Source organism: Anopheles ziemanni, chromosome 3, assembly GCF_943734765.1.
Source record: "Anopheles ziemanni chromosome 3, idAnoZiCoDA_A2_x.2, whole genome shotgun sequence".
NCBI lineage: Eukaryota > Metazoa > Arthropoda > Insecta > Diptera > Culicidae > Anopheles > Anopheles ziemanni.
Genome location: NC_080706.1, coordinates 90438714 through 90461495, shown reverse-complemented (window position 1 = coordinate 90461495; position 22782 = coordinate 90438714). Strand labels below are relative to the sequence as shown.

General features: G+C 44.7%; 1 protein-coding gene across 1 annotated transcript in view; it reads left to right on the top strand.

Annotated features, from left to right (window-relative positions):
* The first annotated feature begins 6670 nt into the window (after nt 1–6670).
* Nucleotides 6671–22782, top strand: part of LOC131287039 (protein kinase C, brain isozyme) — a 64354-nt gene continuing 48242 nt past the window's right edge. Inside the window, exons 1-2 of the mRNA XM_058316053.1 lie at nt 6671–6930; nt 11164–12026. Coding sequence (XP_058172036.1) covers nt 11845–12026 — 182 coding nt within the window. The 5' untranslated portion in view covers nt 6671–6930; nt 11164–11844. The remainder of the gene's footprint in view (nt 6931–11163; nt 12027–22782) is intronic.

The window sequence follows — 22782 nt, the reverse complement described above, 5'->3', positions numbered from 1 at the left end:
TGTTATAATGCGAACCACAAACACGAGGACCTCTTTCCCTCAAATCTCTGTGTGCCGAACTACTCTCCCGAACCTTACGGCGGCTAAACCGGGCCGTTTCCGGGGGTTGGAAAAGAAACTCCAACCCCCCTTGCTGTCTCACGGGCGTTAACATAAATTGACATAATGCGAGTACATAATTCATCGTACCCCTTCCGTGGCGCACCTGAACCGGCGGGTTCGTGTTTCCGCCTCGAAAAGTGTCCGTGTTTGCTATTGTTTTCCCCATTCAATCCGTTATCAAACCGATCGGCAGGCCGGGCAGGGATCGGGTTTTCCTTCCTTTTGCCATCGTAGCAAGACATTTTCGACACTTATTCACACTGCTCCGCCGGTGACGTCCTTTTGCGGACGCGATTACGATGACGGTACGACACGCGAAAACTTGTTGCACTTGCACGGCGGTTTGGGTTGTTCGGGTTGAATTGTTTTCTTTTGGTTGTTTTTTGCGTACGTGTTTGTGTGTATGCATGAATGTTTCGAAGTGCGCGGTCGATAAATTGTATGTTCTCCAACAAGTGGCGACAAGGAGGACTGCGTATCAAATTGTTGCTCAGGATTCCATTTCATCTGTTTTAAATTTACCAAAGTGAGAGATAGTTTTTCCCGACTTATTTCAATTTAAGAATGTTTTTAAACTATTATATTCAGGTTTTTTAAATGATTTTAATGAAACTTTCAACAGATTCACACTGATATTTCCATCTAGGGAGGCCATTATATATAAATGAATAACAGTTTTCCCATGGTACAATTTTCATTGTTTATCCCAATCCAATTAAAACGATTAGCCATGCAGAGCTCTGGCGGAAAACGAAGGATGTTTTCACGGCTACTAAAATAACCGGAATGTATCCAAACAACAGAAGGATGCAATTTTCGATCGATTTCCTCACGTGTTGACCGAAGGAATAGGACACGTCCGCATCCTAACCCCGTCCTTTGCTTATGTTTTATGCTCAAACATCTCGCTCGACGCATGCGAGCGGATTCAAACAATCGCACTCCAACTTCTGATGCATGTTAGCCCCACCTAATTTCGAGTAGTCTCCATTTCGAGCAGTACTGGCTATCCTGCTCTACTGTATCCCCCCCTTTTTAAAAGCAGTAGAGTGAGCGACCGTTATTCGACTCTCACTAACGGTCGTAACCCGTAACGGGGAATTATTTTATCAGTTTGAATTCCTTAGTTTTCAGCGAGGAATCAGGAAAAAAAACGTATATAGCAACTTCATGAGAAGGGTATGCCACCCTCTGGGAGTTTGACTTATCCGAATTCTACATGTATCAACTTGTTGGTGTGAAGAATTTTTTTTTTCTTCCAACAGTCCTCAGTGATTCTTCAAACGAATTAAATTATCAATGAAAACATTGTAGCAGCAAAGAAGAAACATATGTTTTGCAAATGGTTTCTACATGCTCATACACACCTCACAAACGTTACGGCAAAATACCACACAAATTGAATTACCGTTTGTGTTGACTCTTCCTTTTTTTTGGTTTAAGGTGAAACACGGCCCAACACTGTCGACAGGTTATGATGGACAGTCTTTTCGAAAGGTGCAGCAGTTTTGTTCTCTGTTTTAGGAGGAAAAAAATCCTAAGCCAACCCTCGAGGGAGTAGGTTGTTTCGAAATTAATAGTATGTAGATTCTAAATGGATGTATTGTGTTTTCTTTTGATCAAACGAATCGAGTATTTAAATTTGCAAGATATGATAACGCATTTGTTTTTTCAAATAATCAATTGTGCTATATATAAGAGGGTTTCAGGATTCAAGTAATCTCAAGGGTTAAATACCGCGATTCAAGATAGCGCAAGAAAAACTGGTTTCCTTTTGTTTGCCTTTCGGGGGTCAGTCATCCACAAAACAAATAACAACTTTGATGGTAGAATCAAGAAAAAGGTTGTTCTTTGTTTGAATCTCATAACTCTATCGCTGACTTCAGCGCAAAATACTAAATTCTCGTTTGTGCAAATGAGTAAACATCGATGTGTAACTTATATTCTTGCTTCATTCGTCATGTGAAAAATGCGTTAAAAATAAAACTGCGAATAATCACAGTTAAACAGTGGCACACTGCATTCGTTTACTGCGCGTTAGGAACTGCGAAGCCGATAATTGCGCAAATTAATTAACAATCACTGCAAAAAAACAACTAAAGACAGCCAGTGCAATTCTATGGTGAAGCTCAACGATGCAACGAGTGCAGTATTTCCTAACCTCAACTTCCACTTGCAAGTTGCAGTTGCAGGTTTCGCTTCTTCACTTCGACTTTTCCTTTTTTTTTTTGCTCAACCGCCTTCCCTCCACCGATTCACTTTCCAGCCGTCTGCTTCCTTGTGCGAGAGTACGAGTTTGCGGTGATTATGTAAACAAAATCGCACCCCGACACGGTTCTGGTCACGTGTTACCATACGGTGGCGGGTTGCACTGTGGCTGTTTTTTCCTGCTACTGCCCGTGCGGGAAGACCTGCTGCTCCACTGACCTCGGCTGCATTCTCGAGGTGTTGTTTTTTTACTTGCCGTGCCTCCCTTCCAAAGGCTGATTATACACAGATCGAGGTAAAAGGAAGCCGAGGGATGGCGCCATTGGAATTTGAGGTATTCTCGCGTTGCCGTATGAAAACGAGGTTTCCGAGACAGGCTGCTTAGCACAGAATGGTGGAAACTTACGATAAACCAGGTAATGAATTTGTATAGTTTCCATCGTTGATTGGAGACGAAAATTCATTTTCCTATGTTTTATTGTTTTCAAATAAAAATAAAATTACCTGATAAGCCTAAACTGGGCCCAACAGATTAATTGAAAAGTTCACGTCACCCCAGTCAACAAAATGACCCAAACTCCGTTTGATTAAGATCCGCTCGACGCGTTCGGGAGTTCATTCATTCATTAAAAAAAATCTAGATTAACCCCAACGTACGGGAAACATCCCGCTCTGCCTGCTGCCCCGGCCCAATTAACCCGGCGTGTTGATTTGGTTTATTTTATTTCCTTTTGATTTACGACCCCAGGCTGGCGTGTTGCGTGTTTACGAAAATCTTACGGATGAGAAACATGCGTTAGTAAATCGTGCGTGTAATTGATTTGATGTCAGCCGGAGGAACGGAGCGAGTGGGCATTTCCGGGAAGAAGTAGAGTGCTGGAGGAAAGAGAGGGTGGAGGGTTGGAGTAAATTATTTCATTTCTTCCTGTGCAGACTCTGACAAACATTTGGGAAATTAAATCTATGTTCTACTTACTGAGTACCACTTCGTCATACCCATTTTTTGCTAGTATAAACTCCTCTTGCGACTGTTTACATCAAGCGGTTCATTCAGTAAAAAAGTGAATCAATTCCGCATTGCGTATACATCATCGAATATGGGGCATATAGCAGCATGTGCGGTGGATCCACCTCCTGGAGTTCAAGTATTCCGCTAGCAAAATATTAACGGCATGACGCCACAGGCAAGAATGCAATCGGACACCACATTGCGGTGTCGGCTGGTGGCGTCTGTCAAAACAAAACGTCACTAGCTGCTGGTCGGGCCAGTTGGAGGATGCTGGGGACGAAGCGTTCGGCGAAATTGGCGTCCATCTGTCAGAAGAGGACCCTCCATGGGGTGGGCAGCCACGCTGCGGGGCGATTCTCCCTGCCGAAGATGGACACCAGTTGGTTCGGGTACCAATCAGCGCCAATTATCCGATCCGATCGTGCAATCGGTCACCCTCTTCGCCGGTCCCCCCCCCCGCCCTGCCGTGTGTGCGTTGTCTGTTTATGGCGCTGGAGCGATTTTTTTTCATTGCAAAATTATCAACCCAGTGTCGCGCGACGGAGTTTGCGGTGGAACGGAATCGTCGGGCATCGATGTTTGATCGGTGCGATCGGTAGAAAAAAAAGGGTGAAACTATGGGCGGGCGACGGAGTGAATTAAGCCGCAATTACGATGCGGCATATTTGCCGCTACTGTGAGCGTGCCCGGCAGCTTCGTTCGGGTTTTACGGGAGGAATGGAAGTAGCTGGGACGCTGGGAGATGCTGGCTTGGTTGTCGAACGGTGCGGGAACTCGAGTAGCCGCGGCCACTTTTGGATGCCGCATCCGTGTGTATGTGGTTGCTCTCGCTTATATGACATCATGGTTGCCAGATTCATTTCGATTCATATATGATGGCCTGCGGATCGTTTGCGATCAGTTCGATGATGATAAGTATGGGAATTTTGAGATCAGCTTTGGAAATTATAAGTGATGAGTTTACATTTTAAATTTCATACACTACAAAGGAGTACAGGAGTAGTTTTAAGTAATTATAGCATCAAACAAGATAAAAGTTTTTTGAAAAATTGAACCAAATAGAATCAACAGACGAATGAAAGAAAATTACAGCAGAAAACTAAAGAATTATTTCCAATTTGTTCTACAAGTTTGTGGTAGGATAGCTTGTAACAGATTGTTTAACGATCTAATATGTAAGTAGAATGATGTGATAAACGGGTTTAACATTGCACTGTTCAACGTAAAAAGGATGTAAATTTAATACTTTTTATATATCTAACTTAACTTTGTAAATATGAAAAAATATATGCCTTTTTTGTTATAAATGTGTTAGTTAAAAAAACATCAAAGCAAGTGCTCTGTAAAATACGTATGTAATCAAGAAATTATGAGATAGAATTATACGATCAACATTTGACTGATAAAAATCCAGGTCCTACATGCACAAGCAGTGTCCTGATTGAAGTAAAACTCACATGCACCTCTCTAGGGAGAACCACCAGGGTCTCCGAAAGGTTCCGCAAGGCCGTCTGTCTGTTCGCCCGAACCCGATCCTTCACTATGGCTGTCATTTGCCACGCTACATCTTTGGCGCTCGGTGGAGCATAATTCCATGGCGGGACTGTGTGAGCGTGAGGAGGGGAAACGAAAAAAAAAATCGCCGGCAAAAAGAAACATATCGAGAACGACAAAATAAATGACCAGAAAAAATGAAATCAAAATTGACATGAATGACGCTGATGAAGCTGTACTTTTATGTGCAATCATAACGCGATGTTGGTGCGTTAAGGAAGCGAGCGCTCGGTCGGCGGTTGGATGAAGTGAAAAAAAAGTGCATCCACTGCAAAACTGGAAACTAGCACGTTTCACGCTCCGTGCACACTGGTTGGCACGGCTGTGGAAGGGAACGGTGGAAAGGTTTGGTTTGGCAATCGGAAATCGCGGTTGTGCGCGAACAGCGAAAGAAACACTGCCAGAAAGTGAGATGGCGGGTTGTGGGAAACATGACAAAATAAAACACCATGTTTGATTGCGGTGCGGTCGAGTGGAGTAAAGTTACGATTGATTTTAAAATATCTTTCCCCGCGAATGTGCGGCGCGCGGATGTTTCCCTGCATGTATGCGTACGGCGCACCGGCACTGGCATCTTGCTGTGTATGTTTGGCGTTTTTTGGACATCCACTTTTTATCATGAACCTTGATCAAACCTCGCCGATACGATCGAAGCGCTGCACTGTTGCTTCGGTTTTTGCTTACCTTTGCCCGCTGTGCGCACCTATCGACAGTTAATGATGAGATAATCAATCTTCGTTCACCGTTGGCATGTGGGGTTTATTTACTTTTAATTATTAGTATTTTTATTTTATTCCCCTTTATTGTCGTCCATGTTGGTCGACGGCGGCTGCTCCCAGCGGAATGCCATGCGCTGCACCTCGCCTTTCACTAATTAAATCGCCGCACGGCGTCGTCGATCGTGATCGGTTTCGATTTGTGGATGAATTGATTTTAATTGGACAGCATCCGTGTGCCGAATCGTGCGCATCTGTTGGTGCATGTTTTTAATTTTTTTTCGTTGCATTTTTGTTTTTCGAGCAAGATAACGACCCCTAGGGACTTGTTGCCCTTCTGTATGCATCTGTTGTCGGGATTGTTTGTTCTCCTTCGTTGCATTTGTTTACATTGTTGCATATCTTTCCCACGGGAAAGGTGACGAGGAGGAAGGATACCTATTACTTAGTTTTATTGCAAAGCTTACGACATGTTCAGTTACGTTAATCCAACCGCAATGACTTAAAAATGAACGTCACTATCATAAAATTACTTCTTTTTGTTTAATCATGTTCAAGTTTTGTCGTTTTGTAGCTATTTCCATAAAAAAAATGATGTGAATATATTTTCTCTTCAAATAAGTCTAATTTTTATTTCCTCAATTCTAAACTGTGGAACACGTTTGCATTTGTGTGCAGCTTCCCCAGTTTCGAGCAGTTACTGAGCGTCTGCTACTTCCCCTCAGAAAAGGGGAGCCTTTCATGCAGTTCTAGACAGAATTGGGGAGACTCGGGTACGTCACAATCGTTACTCACTCTCTCTCTCTCTCTTCAATGGTAAAGGAAGTTCTTCGAACTCGCGCATAACCGTAATCCTATTGTATTTTGCCCTTCTCGCGGGGGGGTTTTTACGCGGAATCGCGTGCTCCAACCGATAAATTCTCTTTCTCCCCTCTGTCTTTCTCTCTCTCTTTCGACCATTTGTGTGCTCTCCGGATTGAAGTGTGTGCGGTTTGCAAAAATCGAACTCGTCCATCGAGCAGCAGCAGCAGGTTGCGGTCGTCGAAACGCACGGCTCACTTTGATTTGTAATGCCGTTCGGTTCGAACGTGTCTCGCTAGAGCCGTCAGCGTGTGCTGTGTGTTCTTCTCTGTGTGTTGGAGCCTGCGTTTTCCGCCATAGTACGTACGTCCGGTTCACCGTTGTTCCGCGTTTGCACTTCACTGTTGGTGCCCCAAGGGCGGGCTCTGTGTGTGTGTTTGTGTGGGGCCGTACGTGTGCCGACGTCGGGCGGTGGAGCCTGGTGGTGTGGTGTGTACGCGGTATACGCGGTGTACGTGTGAGCGCTTGCAGCCTCATCCGGTAACGACCCTGAGAATTCCCGGTGTCCGAGACCTTGCGATGGTCACCTTTAAGATGTTGTCTTTTGTGTTTCGGCTATCCAAAATTAAACTTTGACCTAGTCGTGCGCCAGTATTAGTGTGTGTGTTTGTGCTGAGCCGTGTTGAATTGAATAACAAATAACCCCACCAAACGAGTGGCAGATAAATAAATCAAGGCAACCACTTCACCAGCAAAGACTGCACGGTGTTGGCCCCACCATTAGAGAGAAATAACTTGGTCGTTCGTCCAAAAATCTCCATTTCAAATGTCAAACGATGTGGGATTTGGCCGGATGGCGGAAAAGCGAAACAACACGATCGTCCATTCGCAAGGGGAAGAAACGAGAAGCAAAACTCTTCCGAGATGGAGTACGAGAGTGAATCCGAGTGATGCCGATACACACAATCCGGCGAGAGCCAGATTTGGACGTGCAGAAAACGGAAATGTTATCGGGCGACCAGCACTATTGGTCCCACGACCAGACCCTGGAAAGTCGCCAGGGATGCCGTGGATCAATTTTCCATCTAGTGTGCGGGAAACGTCAAAACTGATGGGGGGAGATTCCCGCGTTTGAGAAGGGCCCCATTCGTGACTTTTGCATTCGCTCGGTGCAGGCCCAAGAGGACGTAAACAAAACCCATCAAACGGGGTGCGAAATGGTGCTCCGGAAATGAAACATTACGTTGGCAGTCACCAAACGGAGGCAAACAAGCTAGTGACCGATATCGAACGTCCGGATGTGTTAGCATGCTACTGCGTTCGAGATGAGCGCGCGAAGAAGAAAAACAAAATCAAACAAGCAAAGGCGATTTTCTCTCGCCGACGAAAAGTGCCTGAGATAATGATACTTCGCGCTAAAGTGTCTCGGAGAGAACGTAAATGGGGACCAAGAAAAAAAACAAACATAACGAAAACGTGTTCGATTGTTGTATTGTATCTTTTGAACATATTTTTGTATTTTTTTAAACAGTTTTCCCTTACCACTTCGCTCGGGCTAACCAACTCACGTTCTCCATTTTGCCACTTGCTGGGGAGCATGGAGCTATCGGAAACTATCCTTTTCCCTCCCGTACAAACTGCAGACAGACAGAGATGGAGCTGATGGGAGCAAAATTCGAGCAGATTGGATACGGACAGATCGCGCACTTTGCAGCATCCGATTTATAGAGTAATATCGACATCAAAGAGCGGGAGAGCATGGAGTTCTCGAAGTGGATGCTGCTGCTGGGGCTACCGTTTATTGCTACCGTGCTGCTCCAACAAAGTGTGGAGGTTTTTGCGGGGCAGCATGCTTGGTTGGGAGCATTGGAATGCACGAACTGCGTGGGAAAAGGGGTTCTATTTGACGGAAACACACAGCAGGAACGTTAGACCAGACCTGGAGCGTGTCGTCCAGCGAGCGAATGTGAGAGCACCTCAGATTGTTCGTATTATGCGAGGGCATGATTCCGTTTGTGGTATTCACGGGACATTGCTTTTTAAAACCCCTGAGAGTCGATATCGCTGATGCCACAAACTGTCCATCAGGTGTATTGCGCGCCATTATGGATCCTCCCTGAAGTCCTGACAGATCGGACGAATACGTTGAGCGAGATAGGACATGAGAGTTTCGGAGGAGAAAGAGCTCTTTTTTTGGCATTTGTAGAACTTAACTTACCTTTCGTGCATTACTTGCTCACAAATACAACACTTTCCAATGGGGAAACACTTCTTTTGTTCCTAGGAGAATAGACCTGAAACTGTACCAACTTTCTCCAGGACGTATGAAAAGGATGATCAAAAAGATAGTGATGTTTTTGGCGCCTAAAATGATTTAATATTTTTTAAGACACTTACTTCTTCAAAGGGTGTTTTCCTCTATATGTTTCGATTTGCGTTATTTTCCTTCTTCGTTTAATTGCTTGCTCTGACCGCAATGTTCAACCATTTTTATGGTCGGTTTCTATTTTAATCTATGCATTCTTCTTCTTATACCTTTCAAAATCGTTGAACACACAACCATAGCTACCTTTCTTGCTGATGGTTACCGATGAGCGGGTCCGTAAAATAAAATTTATTGTAATTGACACACTTCAAGATTAATTTAAGATGTAATTTCTCTTCGAAGTGAAAGCAGCCCGCGAGTGGCGGTGGCAGTTGGCCGGATTCACATACCATAGGCAAAGAGTTCCCGCAAGGCAGCCGCCAATAGGCTATTAATTTTACTACCTCGGCTGTCAGGTTCGGTTTTAATATTAATTTTTTGCTTGACGTTTCATTACGTTTGCGGCCATAATCGGGTGGCTTTCAATTAGTGTTTGTTTGCCCAAGGTGCGTCGATCATTGGCTGGTAGTGGAATTTAAAGCGCTGTGTGAATCTTCTTGACAGTTTTTATCCGCCGTTTATTCTTTTCGCTGCGACAAGCTCATCAGATTGAGACGCTCCGAAGGCCACCGTAGTGGAAGCCTTGCAAATCATAAGCGCTTTCGCACGATGGTGGCTTTTGCAGGGAAGCCACGCAAAGACTTGTGGTTTTAATTCCTCACGAGAACCATTTTTCACTGAATCGCTGTAGCGGTAGTACCTCAGGAATTCTTTCCCACCCGAGGAGACCTTAAAATATTACGTTTCGTTTTCATACACTTATTTTTTCGACGTTTTCTCCCTCTTTTTTATCGCAATGGCGTCGGTCAGGTGGTTTGTTAATTGAATTAGTAGCCACGTTTGTAGCGTCACCATTTGTAGAGCTGCGACTGGCTCCGGTCCGACCGTGGGCTGTCAACTGTATATCGAAATTCGTGTGACGTCCACACCGGAGAATCCTTAGTAGTAATGTCGGCCGGGAGTCAACCGTCGGTGTTGACACACTGCAAAGCTGGTGAAGTTTTCCAGCAAAGCTGGTGAAGTTTTCCAATTAAAACTCCTTCCAACTCCAGCTACCAAACCGCCCTCGTCCTCGGGGGAAGAAAGGGACAAAAAAAGAAATACGTAGCAAGAACCGAACTAGAACCGAGCAGTGTCATATCGATTTGTTCCACTGTTTTCTGAGCTAGGTTTATTGATACATTTACGTTTTTGGTGAAAGAAAATCAAACAAAATCGTACAACGCACCGGACAAATGAAAAAGTTGGTCTTTTTTGGGAGTTTGTGGCGGGTGAAAATGAAAAACTGCTTGCTGCAGGCGTCACCTTAAACCGAAAGATTCGTTCACGGTTTTGCTGATCATGGTCGGGTTTTTGTCCACACTTCGATTCTGCGCCGCCAAACTTCGGTTTGCACTTTGCGGAAGTAATTAAACTTTTGACATCTGGCTAATCGATTCGGTGTCCCTTTTTCAGTCCGCTACCTTATTGACATCCTGTTCGCTTCGGGGGTTATTTTGTCGAGAAATGGCCGGAGCGTAGCTGCTCTAATTAATCACACCAGTTCTTGGTTTCGTTCGCGATTGTGTTGGTTCCTAGTGTCCGGCCAATCAAATTAGATTACTATGGGATTATTACCAACTGACCCATAAACATTCGAATAAAGTACCATTTCGGTTTAGGTTTCTAAAGTTTCAACAAATTTCTTGCAACGAAAAGAGGTTGAGTGTTCCTTGAACGCCCAACACTCCGACCGGCATAAATTATTCAAGTGCTGGATTAAGCCATGTTGTTTCAATCTGAGCCACTCTATGGGTGAAGGAGGTATAAGGATGCAGCTACTACTACTTCGCGCAAAAGAGCCCTCTCCCGCTCGAATGCTTACCCTCTCTTAGTAATCTGATCCTAGCGTCGTCGGTAGCCGTTGCGCCACAAGTGTGAGCTTCTCACTAGCGGTTGCCTTCTGAGTGTAAATGTGTTCTACGGGAATGTAGTATACGCACACTCGGCCACGCGGCTTTAGAATACTGATCTGCTAATTTTGCAACCGAACTGGACGACTTTATGATTTGTGTAACTTAAAGAATAAGGAGCAAAGGAGAGGGAAAGATTAAAGAAGAAGAGGCTGTGTACTTACCAGGGTTTATGTAAATTAAATGCCATGTGAAATGAGTGGAATGTTTCACATATTAAGATATGCCAAGCTTGGCTTTTGCATAAATAATCTGAACACTTTTGCTTAAATTTTTGAATTATAAATTTTGGAGTAAAGTTGTATTCGAGTGACATCGTTTACCCAGATGTGTTAGTAGTTCTGCCGGACGGTTAGTGTATGTACTCATAATCCGATATTTTTGTTTCCCACGCAGCGTGGAGGAGAAAAGGATCCACCAGCGGTGTCCTCGTGTTAGTGAGTGAACTGTGCCACCACTTGTGCGCGCGTGTGTTTGTGTGCCATCCGTGTATGTGTGACAAAAGCGGAGGGGCCACAAAATCGTTACTATCGAGCTGCGTGTTCCAGTCCCCAGTCCAGTGTCTGGCCCAGTCGCCTGTCAGTCTCGTACGGTCTGTCGTCCTGGAAACCACTCACCGTAGGAGCGTTCCGTCGTGAGGTCATTTTCCAGTACACCCACTAGATTGTAGGTGTGTGGGAGTGTTTGTACGTTGGAGCGGGAAGGTGTCCGAGTGTGGGTGTGTGTGTGTGTGAAGGTAAAGTTAGTAGTCGTTGGCTTCAGAGCCAGAGAGTGTCCGACTGTGGTGAAGGTCCGAGCAGGTGATTATCCCTGAGAGAGTGAGAGAGTGTGTGTTAAGAAGAGAAAGGCATTGAAGGTAAGGAGGGGCGAGTGAGGGGGAGGTTCGTGAAGAAAGGAGCAAAGAAACCGCACCGCAAGGATACGTGAGCGTTATCCGAGCGTTACCACAGCGTTACCGTTAGCAGCGTTACGGTGTGCATTGTTTTAAATCCTCGGAACCTCTCCAGCGTGGCAGAAGCGAAGTAAAATCTAGCGGGAGAAAGGCAACAGGAGAAAAGCTCAGCCAGCAGAAGGAAGATGGCGGACGAGGACAACTGCCTGGAGGAGATCCCGGATGCGGAGAACAAGAACCTGCTCCGCAACCGTGGGCGCAAGGGTGCGCTCAAGAAGAAGAACGTCTACAACGTCAAGGATCATCGGTTCATACCGCGGTTCTTCAAGCAGCCGACGTTCTGCTCCCATTGCAAGGATTTCATTTGGTAAGTTTGACACACACACACGCCTACTTTACCAGCCGGGGTTTTCTCCGGGATCCAGTGGGTAACAGCGGGTAATCGCCCTTCAGGGATTCCGGGGAGTGGAGTGTAAATTACTGCAGGTTTTTTTCCCCTGGTGGATACAAGTAGTCTCACTCGCTGTGGGGCTGCAACCAAGTTGGCAAGGGTGTGTTCTGGCTTCTTCTTGGCACACAACGTGAGGGCGCTGCAAGTGTTGTCGTGATGTGCGTATGCGGCTGTTTGCAACAGCAGGCGTAAGAATGTCGCCTTTTGTCACGTTGGTCACGTTCCCGGGTCTCCTTCCCTCCCCCGAATGGGACCGGTAGTTGGTTACGACGAGGGAGGCGGTATTACATGAACTACATGCAAACACACACACAAACAAACAAACTACGCTCGGTGGTAAGTAAAAACGCTCGCAGCTAATAAGGGAAACGACATTGGTTTGCTGCTGTGGGCTTTCTTGTACCAACCGGGCGGAATAATTACTAAATGCGTCGTGTTATGGTAGTTTCACTTTGATAGGTCCTCCTAGAGTAAGGGGTTTCTCTGCCGATCGTTTGCGGCACAAGTTTGATAATGTTTTGCCCCAAATCGTTCGCTGTGGATATGGTTGTTTGCTGATTTGTTATTTCATGTCCTGTCCACAAACTGATCCCCAACTCTTTGTTATAGTTGTTTGTTTCGAAGTGGCCTTTTCATATTCCACATTATGACAGTTGTTTTTCTTTCGACACTTATTTGTTATTATCATAATCACTATATGTTAATACCACTAATTAACTTCTCACAATAACTGAAAGTGTTTTTGTTTTGGGCTTCCTTTTACCCAGGGAAAAGAACAAGTTTTCCGGGTCATACTACTAGTTTTCATATTTGTATACCATTTCTCTACCAACTAAGACTTAAAGCTATCGATAAAAGTTAAAGGTGGAGCATTTTACGGTTTTGTTTTTTCCTATTTCCTTTAAAGAAAAAGATTTAATGTTAAAATAAATGGACAATCCATGAGCTGCCGAAGGAAACCGTTAAACGGCTCGTAAAGCTACCTCGCTTGAGTTTTGCCATTAAAACCATCTTATTAACACCCAATGTCGCCGGGGCCAAATTCGTTGACCTCGCCCGCTGGGTGGCCATTAAGGGATGAACTTTTTCGATCTTTTTTTTTTGGCTGGTCAAAGATTTGTCGAAGAGCGGATCAGTTGCCGGAAGCTGCTACGCAACGGTACGTAAACAGGTTCGGATTGAACCTGGAGGCCTTTTTCAGGGAGCTCGTAAAACCGACACTTGTCACCCGTTTGGAAATCAATTTCGGATTTAACTGCCTGCGCGTAGCAGGGGGCGTCCGATGGCTTCCTGGTTGTTTCTAGTCTACTTCTCTATCGAAATATTGAACAGCGAAAACATCACTTCCATATTGTTCCTGCATCCCCGGTTTCGACACTCCGTTTCCTCGGATACTCTTTATCTGTCTCGCTCTCTTTGTCGGGTAAGAAAACTCGTATCAATACCATTATCAGCTAATGAGTGAGACAGTGTTTTGCGTTGGACGAGAGGCCACCGTCCGGTAAACGAAGCAACGGTTCAACCAGCAGGACATTCCCTGCCCCAGGTCACCCTGATTCGCAACGATTTCGCAGGCCACAGTTTTGGGTCAAAAGGTAATAAATCACCCGCCGGGAGTCATCCCTGCCAACGGCCCACCCGCCGTTGGCCGCCTGCTGGCGATGGTGGTGTTGATTTCCTGACGGGTTAACGGCAGTTTAATTGTGCTGAAATGGTCTCTGCAACTGGCAGGATACCAGTACATTATTGATTTCCCTTCCAATGTTTGGTGCTCCTTCGCTCGGGTTTGGGCTTTGTGTGTGCCCAAAATGTTTACTACCACAAACTTTCCCGGGAAACTTTTACAACACTCTCCTCATTAACGGGGTTACAGTTGGCTTAAGTGTAAACCTTTTGTGGGGGTGTAAATTAATATTCTGTGACTTTTTCGGTGCGAGAGAGACGCTTTCGAGTTTTATTGCTTTCGAAAGATATAAAGTGAGGTGGGGTTTCATAATTTAAATATTTACTGTTGAACATCGTTGAACATTTGGAATGCAGAATGATATACTTGCTTTTGAAATTTAAACGAAGAAAATATTAATTAGTTTTGTGTTTCGAAAGTCTGTTCCTTCGGTATTTACAACAAAATTTAGCGAAAATTCCTAACTAAAGGATAATTAAACAAATAACACGTACCAAATACATCAATATAATAAAAATGCTCTCGCCGTCAGTATCAGCAAAAATTAGGAAATGAAAGCCTAAATAGATCAAAATTTTATTAAATGTGTCAATGCAAATTTTCATCAAATAAACATACCATTCAATTTTAAATCTCTTTTCAAATCGATACCCAAAAAGTTTCCGCTTCTTTTTTGGCCTTTTACTCTGGGCAATTTATTATATTTTACCGGCGAGTGGAAACAAATTTGGGTGGCTCGATTTTCACCCGTTCCGATCATTATCGAATTAGTGGTTTTTGCTAATCGACGCTATTGTTGCACGTTAGGGTGCGGGACTAAAATAATTGGAATGTCGGAACGAACCCCTCCGCCGGTACCGGTGCCGGGATGGATCCGCCATAACGGGAAGCCACACAAAATAAAACCCAATGACCGCATCGACCGTTTGCGGGACCATTACCATTTGCCCCGATCCCTTGTTTAGGTCGAACATCGACGTTGGGAAAAGCTAAACACTCCATGGCTTTTTAAATGTTTAATTTTTCTCGCCGGTGTCTTACGGGGTGGGTGGGTGGGGTGGGGGGCGTTTCGTTGATGCGTTGGGAAGGAGTTAGAAATTTTTGTGGGAGAACACGCCCTGCCCTTTTGACCGTACGAAGGGGTTATTTCGAGTGCGTGTATTTGAACGTAATTATAAATTAAGGGCGAACATTTTCGAACCCGAAGTTGGACCCGGCTGGAACTAGTTTTTCATGTTAGCCGATCCCCCAGGCAAGGATTTCCGGTGGTAGACAGGAGTCGAGGCTGGTTTTTTCGTTTTCCTTTTCCGACATATTTATCAGCGCCCCGTTTCCGTGGAATGGGTTTCGATCACACAATCGATAATCGACGGCGTGGCGTAATGCGATGAGCTTAATGAACACGAGCACGTCCCAGGGGGGGGAGGTGAGCATCGAACGGGAGGACCCCGTGGTAGTTGACAGGAGTGATTATCACCTAAATGATGCCGACAGCCGAATCGAAAGCTCAGCAAATAATCAAATTAAGTTCCTTTCTTTCCAGCAGCGTGTGGGGTTTTTTTTTTTGCGAGGGTGCGACCGGTCGTTGGAATGTTTTATGTTCTACCCACGTGTGTATGTGTTTTTTTCCTTCCTACCTCGTACCTTCTTTTCCGGTGCACCTGGTGGAAATGTAATTAAAAATATCGATCGCTCGTACCGGGCGAGCCAGATTTTTAAGACGTGAATTGGGAAACCGGGTGAAGCCAACGGAAAGGAAAAGAACTTACCATCGCTTAACATCGTGCTTCGGGTCACGGCTTGTTGGAAAACTGAACACGTTTCCTTTCGGGAGCATCCGTCATCGGCATCGATTGAATTAAACTCGCGTGTCACGTCCTCGTGCGCCGGTAATTGCTTCATTAATTAGCACATAATTGTTTCGACGTACGCTGGCGCGTCCCGCGTTACGCCGTGGTGCGTAACGGACGGAAAATTGACAAGCGACAAAAGCCGCTTGCAAAAGGGGTTGGCTGCAAAGCGAAAATATGGGCTGGAAAAACACACAAAGAAATAACAAACCCAACCACTCTGGCACACTGTTGCGCAAAGAGTGATGGCAAGTTCGTAAGCGCCAAATGCGCCCGTTGCATACTTTCCGGCGGCCCCACTGTCATCTGTCAAAGTGACAGCTGGTATGGTGGGGGTCGGTGGGGGTTCCGTTCGTGCGTAAACACGACCCCATTGCTTCGTGCGGAAACAAAACGGAAGCAATCGGAACCCGTGGCCGGCTGGGCGGATATTTCGTGTTTCTGTGCGAACGCACAGAAAATGGTAATAAATAAATTAATGGTGGTCATTCGCCATGTTTTCCCCATGTTTTTCTTTGCTGATTCCCCACATGGGGGCATGGGTTTCACCGTCCCTGGTTTCCTTTGCTACTGCGCCGCCATTCAGGGGTTCATTATTCACGGGATTTTGCTCGTGGCATGCTAGCAGTACATTAGCATGATGCTGGCCCGGCTGGAGTTAGTTTTCATTTTGTTATGTTTGCATATTGATTCGTACCGCGTACCGCATTGTTCACCATTCCGTGTGTGTGTTTGGTCAAGGGGAATTGCGTGGAATACCGAATAATAATGTATTCTGCGGAACCCTTTTACCAGGTTTCGAGGGAAAAACGGGCGATGCACGTCCTTGTGGCAGGGAGCTGGGCAAACTTCGCATAAGGTTGATTAAATTTGCGAAATTTGTCAGTCGACCGGGTCCACCTTTTGCATCCTGCACTATGAGCACCGAGTGGGGCATATTTTGTGGGATAGATTTTCCGAAAAGCACAATGAATTTTATTAAAAGTTATTAAATGAAAGCACAAGAATTTTGCTGAACTGTAAATTTAAAACAACGTAATAAGGCATTAGCTATGATTCATGAGATAAACAGTTAATTTTTCTGAGGAATAGTGAATTGTAACACGCTCTCTTGTGTTACAATTAAATCGGAAAGTATCCAATTTGTACTAAAACATTATGAACCTTTTAAGTGTAACGTTTTCACACCGTTTTGACACATTGCCTGCCTCGTCACCCACTTTGCAGATGACAACTCCAATCTTCATCAGCCTTTTATACTAATAAAGTAGTGCAATAATATAACAGTAGGTTATATTTATTCCAAAATTATATCCTTTGCCTTTGCTTGATTTTCTAAAAGCTTTGTTTTATCATATTGACTGACGTGTCGCCCAAAAAACGGGTGACAGCTGCAATGCTCATCAGTCCTTTATACTAACATGGTGGATTTATATAGTAGTAAGTTATATTGATTACTCAAATATATTAATTAGGAAGCCCAGGTTTTGCTTAGTTTTCAAAAACCGTTGTTTCAATCAATTTTACAATTTTGATTTTTATCAAAACTTATTTTACTAAAAAATGTGTACTAAAATAGCGTGAAAGTCAATGTGCTAATAAGTTTTATAAACAAATGTTATCCAAAATAAATATAATAAAAATGTTTCAAAAACTGTTGGCAGGTGTGAAAATAAAATGAGATACAGATTCTGCATATCGAAACTTTGTTCAGTATCAATTTTTCTTACACTTTTGTGTTTCTTTGATGTTCTTTAGTTTCGCGTAGTTTTCTCGAGTTCCTCGACACTTTAACATTTTGTACGTAATATTTAATCTTTTCTTACTGTAATGGGCATTTAGTTTAATTACTCTGCTTTCCTTCCTGCTTTTTTTTGGTAATTTTTACAGCACGGTATGAAAAGGTATTCCTAAATCACTGTTCTTGTGTGGACATTGTGTGCAAGCCTTACTTTTTTGTACGGCTCAACCGACCATTAGTCTTCCTGTGGAGCACATTTTTGCGAGCCTCTTTCGGGCCCAAAGATGGTCCGGGGCTTGTTCCATGGAGGGTCCATGAATTATAATACGCTTCAACTGCCTGCTGCTGCTACCGCCGCTGCCTGCCGTCGGTGAGTTGTTGAGAGCGCTCCGTAAAGGTGATCATCAGGTCACTTCGTCGAGCGGCCCTCCCGCAGGGCAAACGGGCCGGGAACGCCGCTGTGGGCCGTGTTAATTTGAATGATTTAATTCATTTTTCACCTTATCACGATGTGCTGCCCGTCGACTCGACGTGTCGGACCGGCCCGAGCACGGGTGGGCGTTTTATTGCCCGCTCAGGTTGGTCCTGCTCACAGGTTGCACTTTCGACTTGCTTGTGGGTGTTTCATTTTTCATCTCCGTTTCTCTCTTTCCGCTCGCGGCGCTTCTCGGCAGCATCTTTGATGGACCAGGCTGTGGAGGGCTTGGACTGTGACACTCCTGCTGGCAAGATTCATCTCCGGCGCACTTAAAATCGGCACCGGTGGGTGGACAGCTTGGTAGGGCCTGAAATGAAATGAAATTTAAAGCACGATAAAAGAAAACACTTTTGATTGCATTTTACATCCACGTTTCATTTCGATTTGGCTCGTGTACTGTTGTGTACTTCGCTGCGGGTCGCTTCATTCACTCCTGTCGGCTGATTGTTTATTTTGTTTGCAATTTATTTTACGCCTTAAGCGTTCGGTAAAACGACTTGTCGGAAGGTTGTAATGGCGCATAAATTGCCAATTGCAGCCCGGGGGAACCGATCGCAAGGGGGAAACGATAGCCCGAAAAGTGATTAAACAAGCCTGCCAAAACATGAAGCAAAGTTGAGAAAGGAAACTGTCGTTGTCAGAAAGTCAAACCCGAATAAGGGTGTGTTTGATAAAAGTGGTTGAACAAAACAACAAGATTGAAGGTTAAAATAAAATATTCTTACCTAAAAACGGGAAAGGAAAATGCAAATGTATTTGCAACACAAGAAGAAATAATAAAGCGGACGAGAATCGATCACACAAATGCGTGGAGAAGGAACGGCTAGCGAATGCAACCTTCGGTGCGGAGATGATTTGAATAAAATGTCAACGTGCCGTTCTGCGACGGACGACATTTAAATGGAATTGGCCCCGACCCGACGGTAAATGACAAGAACGAATTGTAAATTCATGCCAAAGCAATAACAAAACGAGAGGGAAAGGTAAAAAAAAACCCAACCCAGGAAACCCCCAAGAGAATGAGTAAGTAATGGATCGGAATGAGCGGAAGATAAGGAAGGACCGGACAACAAATTGCAAGAAATTGTAGCTGTCGCCGGATGATGTGCGAAGAAAAGGGGTTCGCTGAAGTTGGCCGTCCGTCTTGCGATTGCGACCTGTCGGAAAAGTTTTAGCGACACGCGCTGGTCGAGATAAATGTTTCACGACGCCCAGAAAGTTCAGGGGAAAAGCGCGGTTAATTGTATTGCTTACGGTCGCTCGATGGTTTCGATAATCCATTTGGCGATAAGAAAAGGGTAGCCTTTAATGGGTTTCTTGTTTTACTTGAGGCGAAACATAAAAAAAACCCTCCCGGACAGGTTTATAGTTCATTGTAGAACAACATTGTGAATGTTGAACAACACAAATCAAACAAGAACCCGTTAAGCCGAGCATATGGTGAACATGTTCCGTGCGAATGATTCATTGTCGGGCATCAGGCATGAATGGATGTGTAAACATTGATTGGAAATTGGAACTGGAGATCCAGGCAAAGGCCTAAAAAAGGAAGAAGGAAAACAATATGTTAGCAACCGTTCGGTGCAAGGTTTCGCATAGTTCTTCCCCCAAAACCGGAACATCGGCCACGGCGTAAGCAAACAAACGTTAACGTTCGTATGATTGTCCCAGTGCTTGTCCCGATCGACATCTCGTCCTTTCTCTTCCGGTGGATGTGGAAAATTGATGGACGACCGGTGAAAAGAAAAAAACCAAACCATCGATCTGTGAAAATACGAAAACAATAGAACGAATCTCCGGAAGCTAACGTTGCACGATGTTCCAGGAGTGGAAAAAATGGCTACCGCCTGCCTCAACATTGTTCTGAGCGGCGCTATAAAGAGCTCGAGCCGGTCGACCATATGCTGTCCGGGGCCGTTCCCTCGAACGTGGTCTCGGCCCCTTTCGTCGGCGGAGAAGTAAAAGTGGAAAATGGATGGCGGGCAGTAAAACCCCGAACCCAGTAAAATCACCCATGTACGTAACCGGGCAGCCACACGTTTTACGAGGCTGAGCGATGGCCGCATACTGCCACACTCATAACTGACAGCAGACCATCAAATCAATTTTCCGAAACAAAAGCGAACAGAGGATGCAGCAGCCGTTCGTTTTGACGGTTATGTTCTCCTTACGTTGAAGGGTTTTTTTGTTTTTTATTCCAACGTCGGTGTCCGGTATGATGGGATTTTTCCGGTCCTGGTATGTGATGATGTCGATTATTGCGAGCTTTTTTCCCACGCTCTGATGTATTAGTGGCTTTAGGACGTTGGGTGGGGTTTTTATTTATCCCCGATGACTAGATAGTTGGGTATAATTTAAAGACATTACATAATTCACCTAACGCACTGTTTTTTAGTTTGGTTGAACTTAACATAGGAGGCTGCTTCATTCCCTCATCAGGAGTCCCTACCTCCAATAGAAAAAAAAAATAAAAACAAAATGATGCCCTACTTGTGCAGCAGATCGTCGACCACAATACGTGCAACACGTCATCCATCATGCCGTAAAACAAGGGCAGGTCGACAAAATTGCAAAACTGACACATTCACCGCGACGTCGGCAGAGTCCTCGGAAAAGTGTGGGCTTGGGGGAGATGTAGAGGGCGCTCCGGAAGTCCTGGGAAACGCACCACGGTCTACAGGCGCCGGCAGAGCGGAAATGGTCCACAGTGCAACACGATGAGGCGAGAGGGAGGGAGAGAGTTCACCCGTTCGGGAACATAAAATGCACAGCTCTGTTTTTACCTCCGCTTGGGGGCCAACGGGGTTGGTAATGGAATGCCGGTGCTTCCTGCCGGCGGGCGCCAATCGATATTTCGAGCGCCAACATCAGCGCCATGTTCCGTGTGTGTTTTCCCCCCTAAAGGGGTGACGCGTTTTTAGCATGTAGCTTTTTGCCATGCTGCAGGATTTGCACTTGTTGTACTCCCACCGTGCACTTCTTCCATCCATTAGGCGATAAGTGTTTTAAAATGTATTTTAAGTTTTAGTTAAACACTAAAGTTGGCCACGGAAGCGTTTGAAATTTACTAGAAGTTCAAACAAAACGTTACACTGACTCTTCAAATTTGTAGGTTAACCAAGTTTGTCGTTAGAAAGGATTTTTAGGATCCTTTTTTGGAGTACGTTAAATAACGAACAGAAAGCTCCGTGATAATCGTATGACAAACAACTATAATTGAACTATATGAAACATGCTAGATAAAAATATACACCTTTAATAAATGTTGAAAATTATTGAACAGAAAACAAGATCAAATTGACGTCCTAACGTTTTTAATGAGTAAAAAATGTATAAAATAAAATATAACGATTAACGATTTAAGACATGATTAAAATATATTGAAATACGGATTGAATAAGCTAGATCAACATCTTCTAAGAGTATATGTTTAGTTTTGTATGAAACCGATAAAATACCATCATTATAAATGTTTGCAAGTTATTGTGAAGTATGTTACACTTTCTAAAAAAAATCTTGTTTGCTTCATTTTGCAAATCAAATTTGAGATTCGCTGATTAAAATAAGAAACTTTTATTTAAACTCTTCCCATCCTGCTTTACACGTTAATTAAGAGTAGACATCAAAATAGAGCAGAAGAAAAGTATAGGAAATAAAATAGAAGCTCTTTCGAAATTGCAAGTTTACTTAAAAAATCCCAGCATCCAACGATTGCAATAAAGTTAACCTTACCGAGATTTCCCAAACATCTGGGAAAATGTGCCGCTGCTGTGGCATGAAGATGTGGTAATTAAAAGTCCGAACAAGCGAACATAACACTAAACAACCGACGGTTGATCGCGTCGACGATTCCCGGTGCAATCGGCAAGTGGGCTTCGTTATGGTGGGTGGTGGCCCAAAAAGGTGGCAAAGTTTTAATAACGTTTCCCGTAATCTTATATTGGCGGTTTAGGGTAGCAACTCGCAACAGCGACGAGGAAACTAGCCCCAAAAGTCCATTAATTTACACGGGAAAACTTTGCATCCCTGCATAATGGAACAGCGCCGAACAGCGGACGGACGGAGTTGGTTGAAGATGGTGGGGTTTTCATTATGTTTTTAAGAGTTGGTGTGCGAGGGTGTTGGTGTGTGTTTGCTGATGGTCTCTGTTCGTCCGGTAATGTAGCTGCAGTTTGCAATCCTTCCGAGGCGGTGGAAAAGTGAATGCAAAGTTGCAGACGCAACTTGGTGCAACAGCATGACTGACCTCATTTTCTTTACCGACCAATGGTTGCCGAGCTCGGGAAAGCCCCCCCATCGGGGGGTGTGTGCATCTTTGTTCTGGATAACAAATATCTCCACACACACACAGACAAACAAAATTGCTCCCCACTGTGTCGATGCCTTTCCTGTGCGGCTTTTCCGGTGCAATGTCATTGGGAATGCTGGGCAGGAGGGAAAACCAACCGCACCGCACTCTGGATGGCCGACACCGATGTTGTTGCGCTTGTTTTGCTGACACCGCTGTGTGGCTGCGTGAATCACTTCATCCCACCCTCCTTCCGTCCGTCCCCACACGGCAAGGTTGGCCGTTGAATCGGTGACCTCAACCTTTAAGTGGCAAATTAAACTGTTGAACATGGTGATGGTGCCTCGCCATCCATCCCGGCGCTCGTTGGGCACGTCACGGTACGGTTCTGGCCTTTCTCGCCTCGCCGAAGATGGGCCTTATCACGGTGGGTGGCTCAGAATTCGAGTACTCTGATCTGGAATCTGCATACATCGAGTTCGATAAAAATAACCTCATCGATCTCTATCCTATCGGAATCCCGTATGTGGAAGCGAAGCGCAGCGGAAAATACGTACCATACTAGCGCTGATTATCTTCTCTTGAGGAGAAAAGCATCCTTTCGATGCTTCCAAATCCATCCCAGCATCGA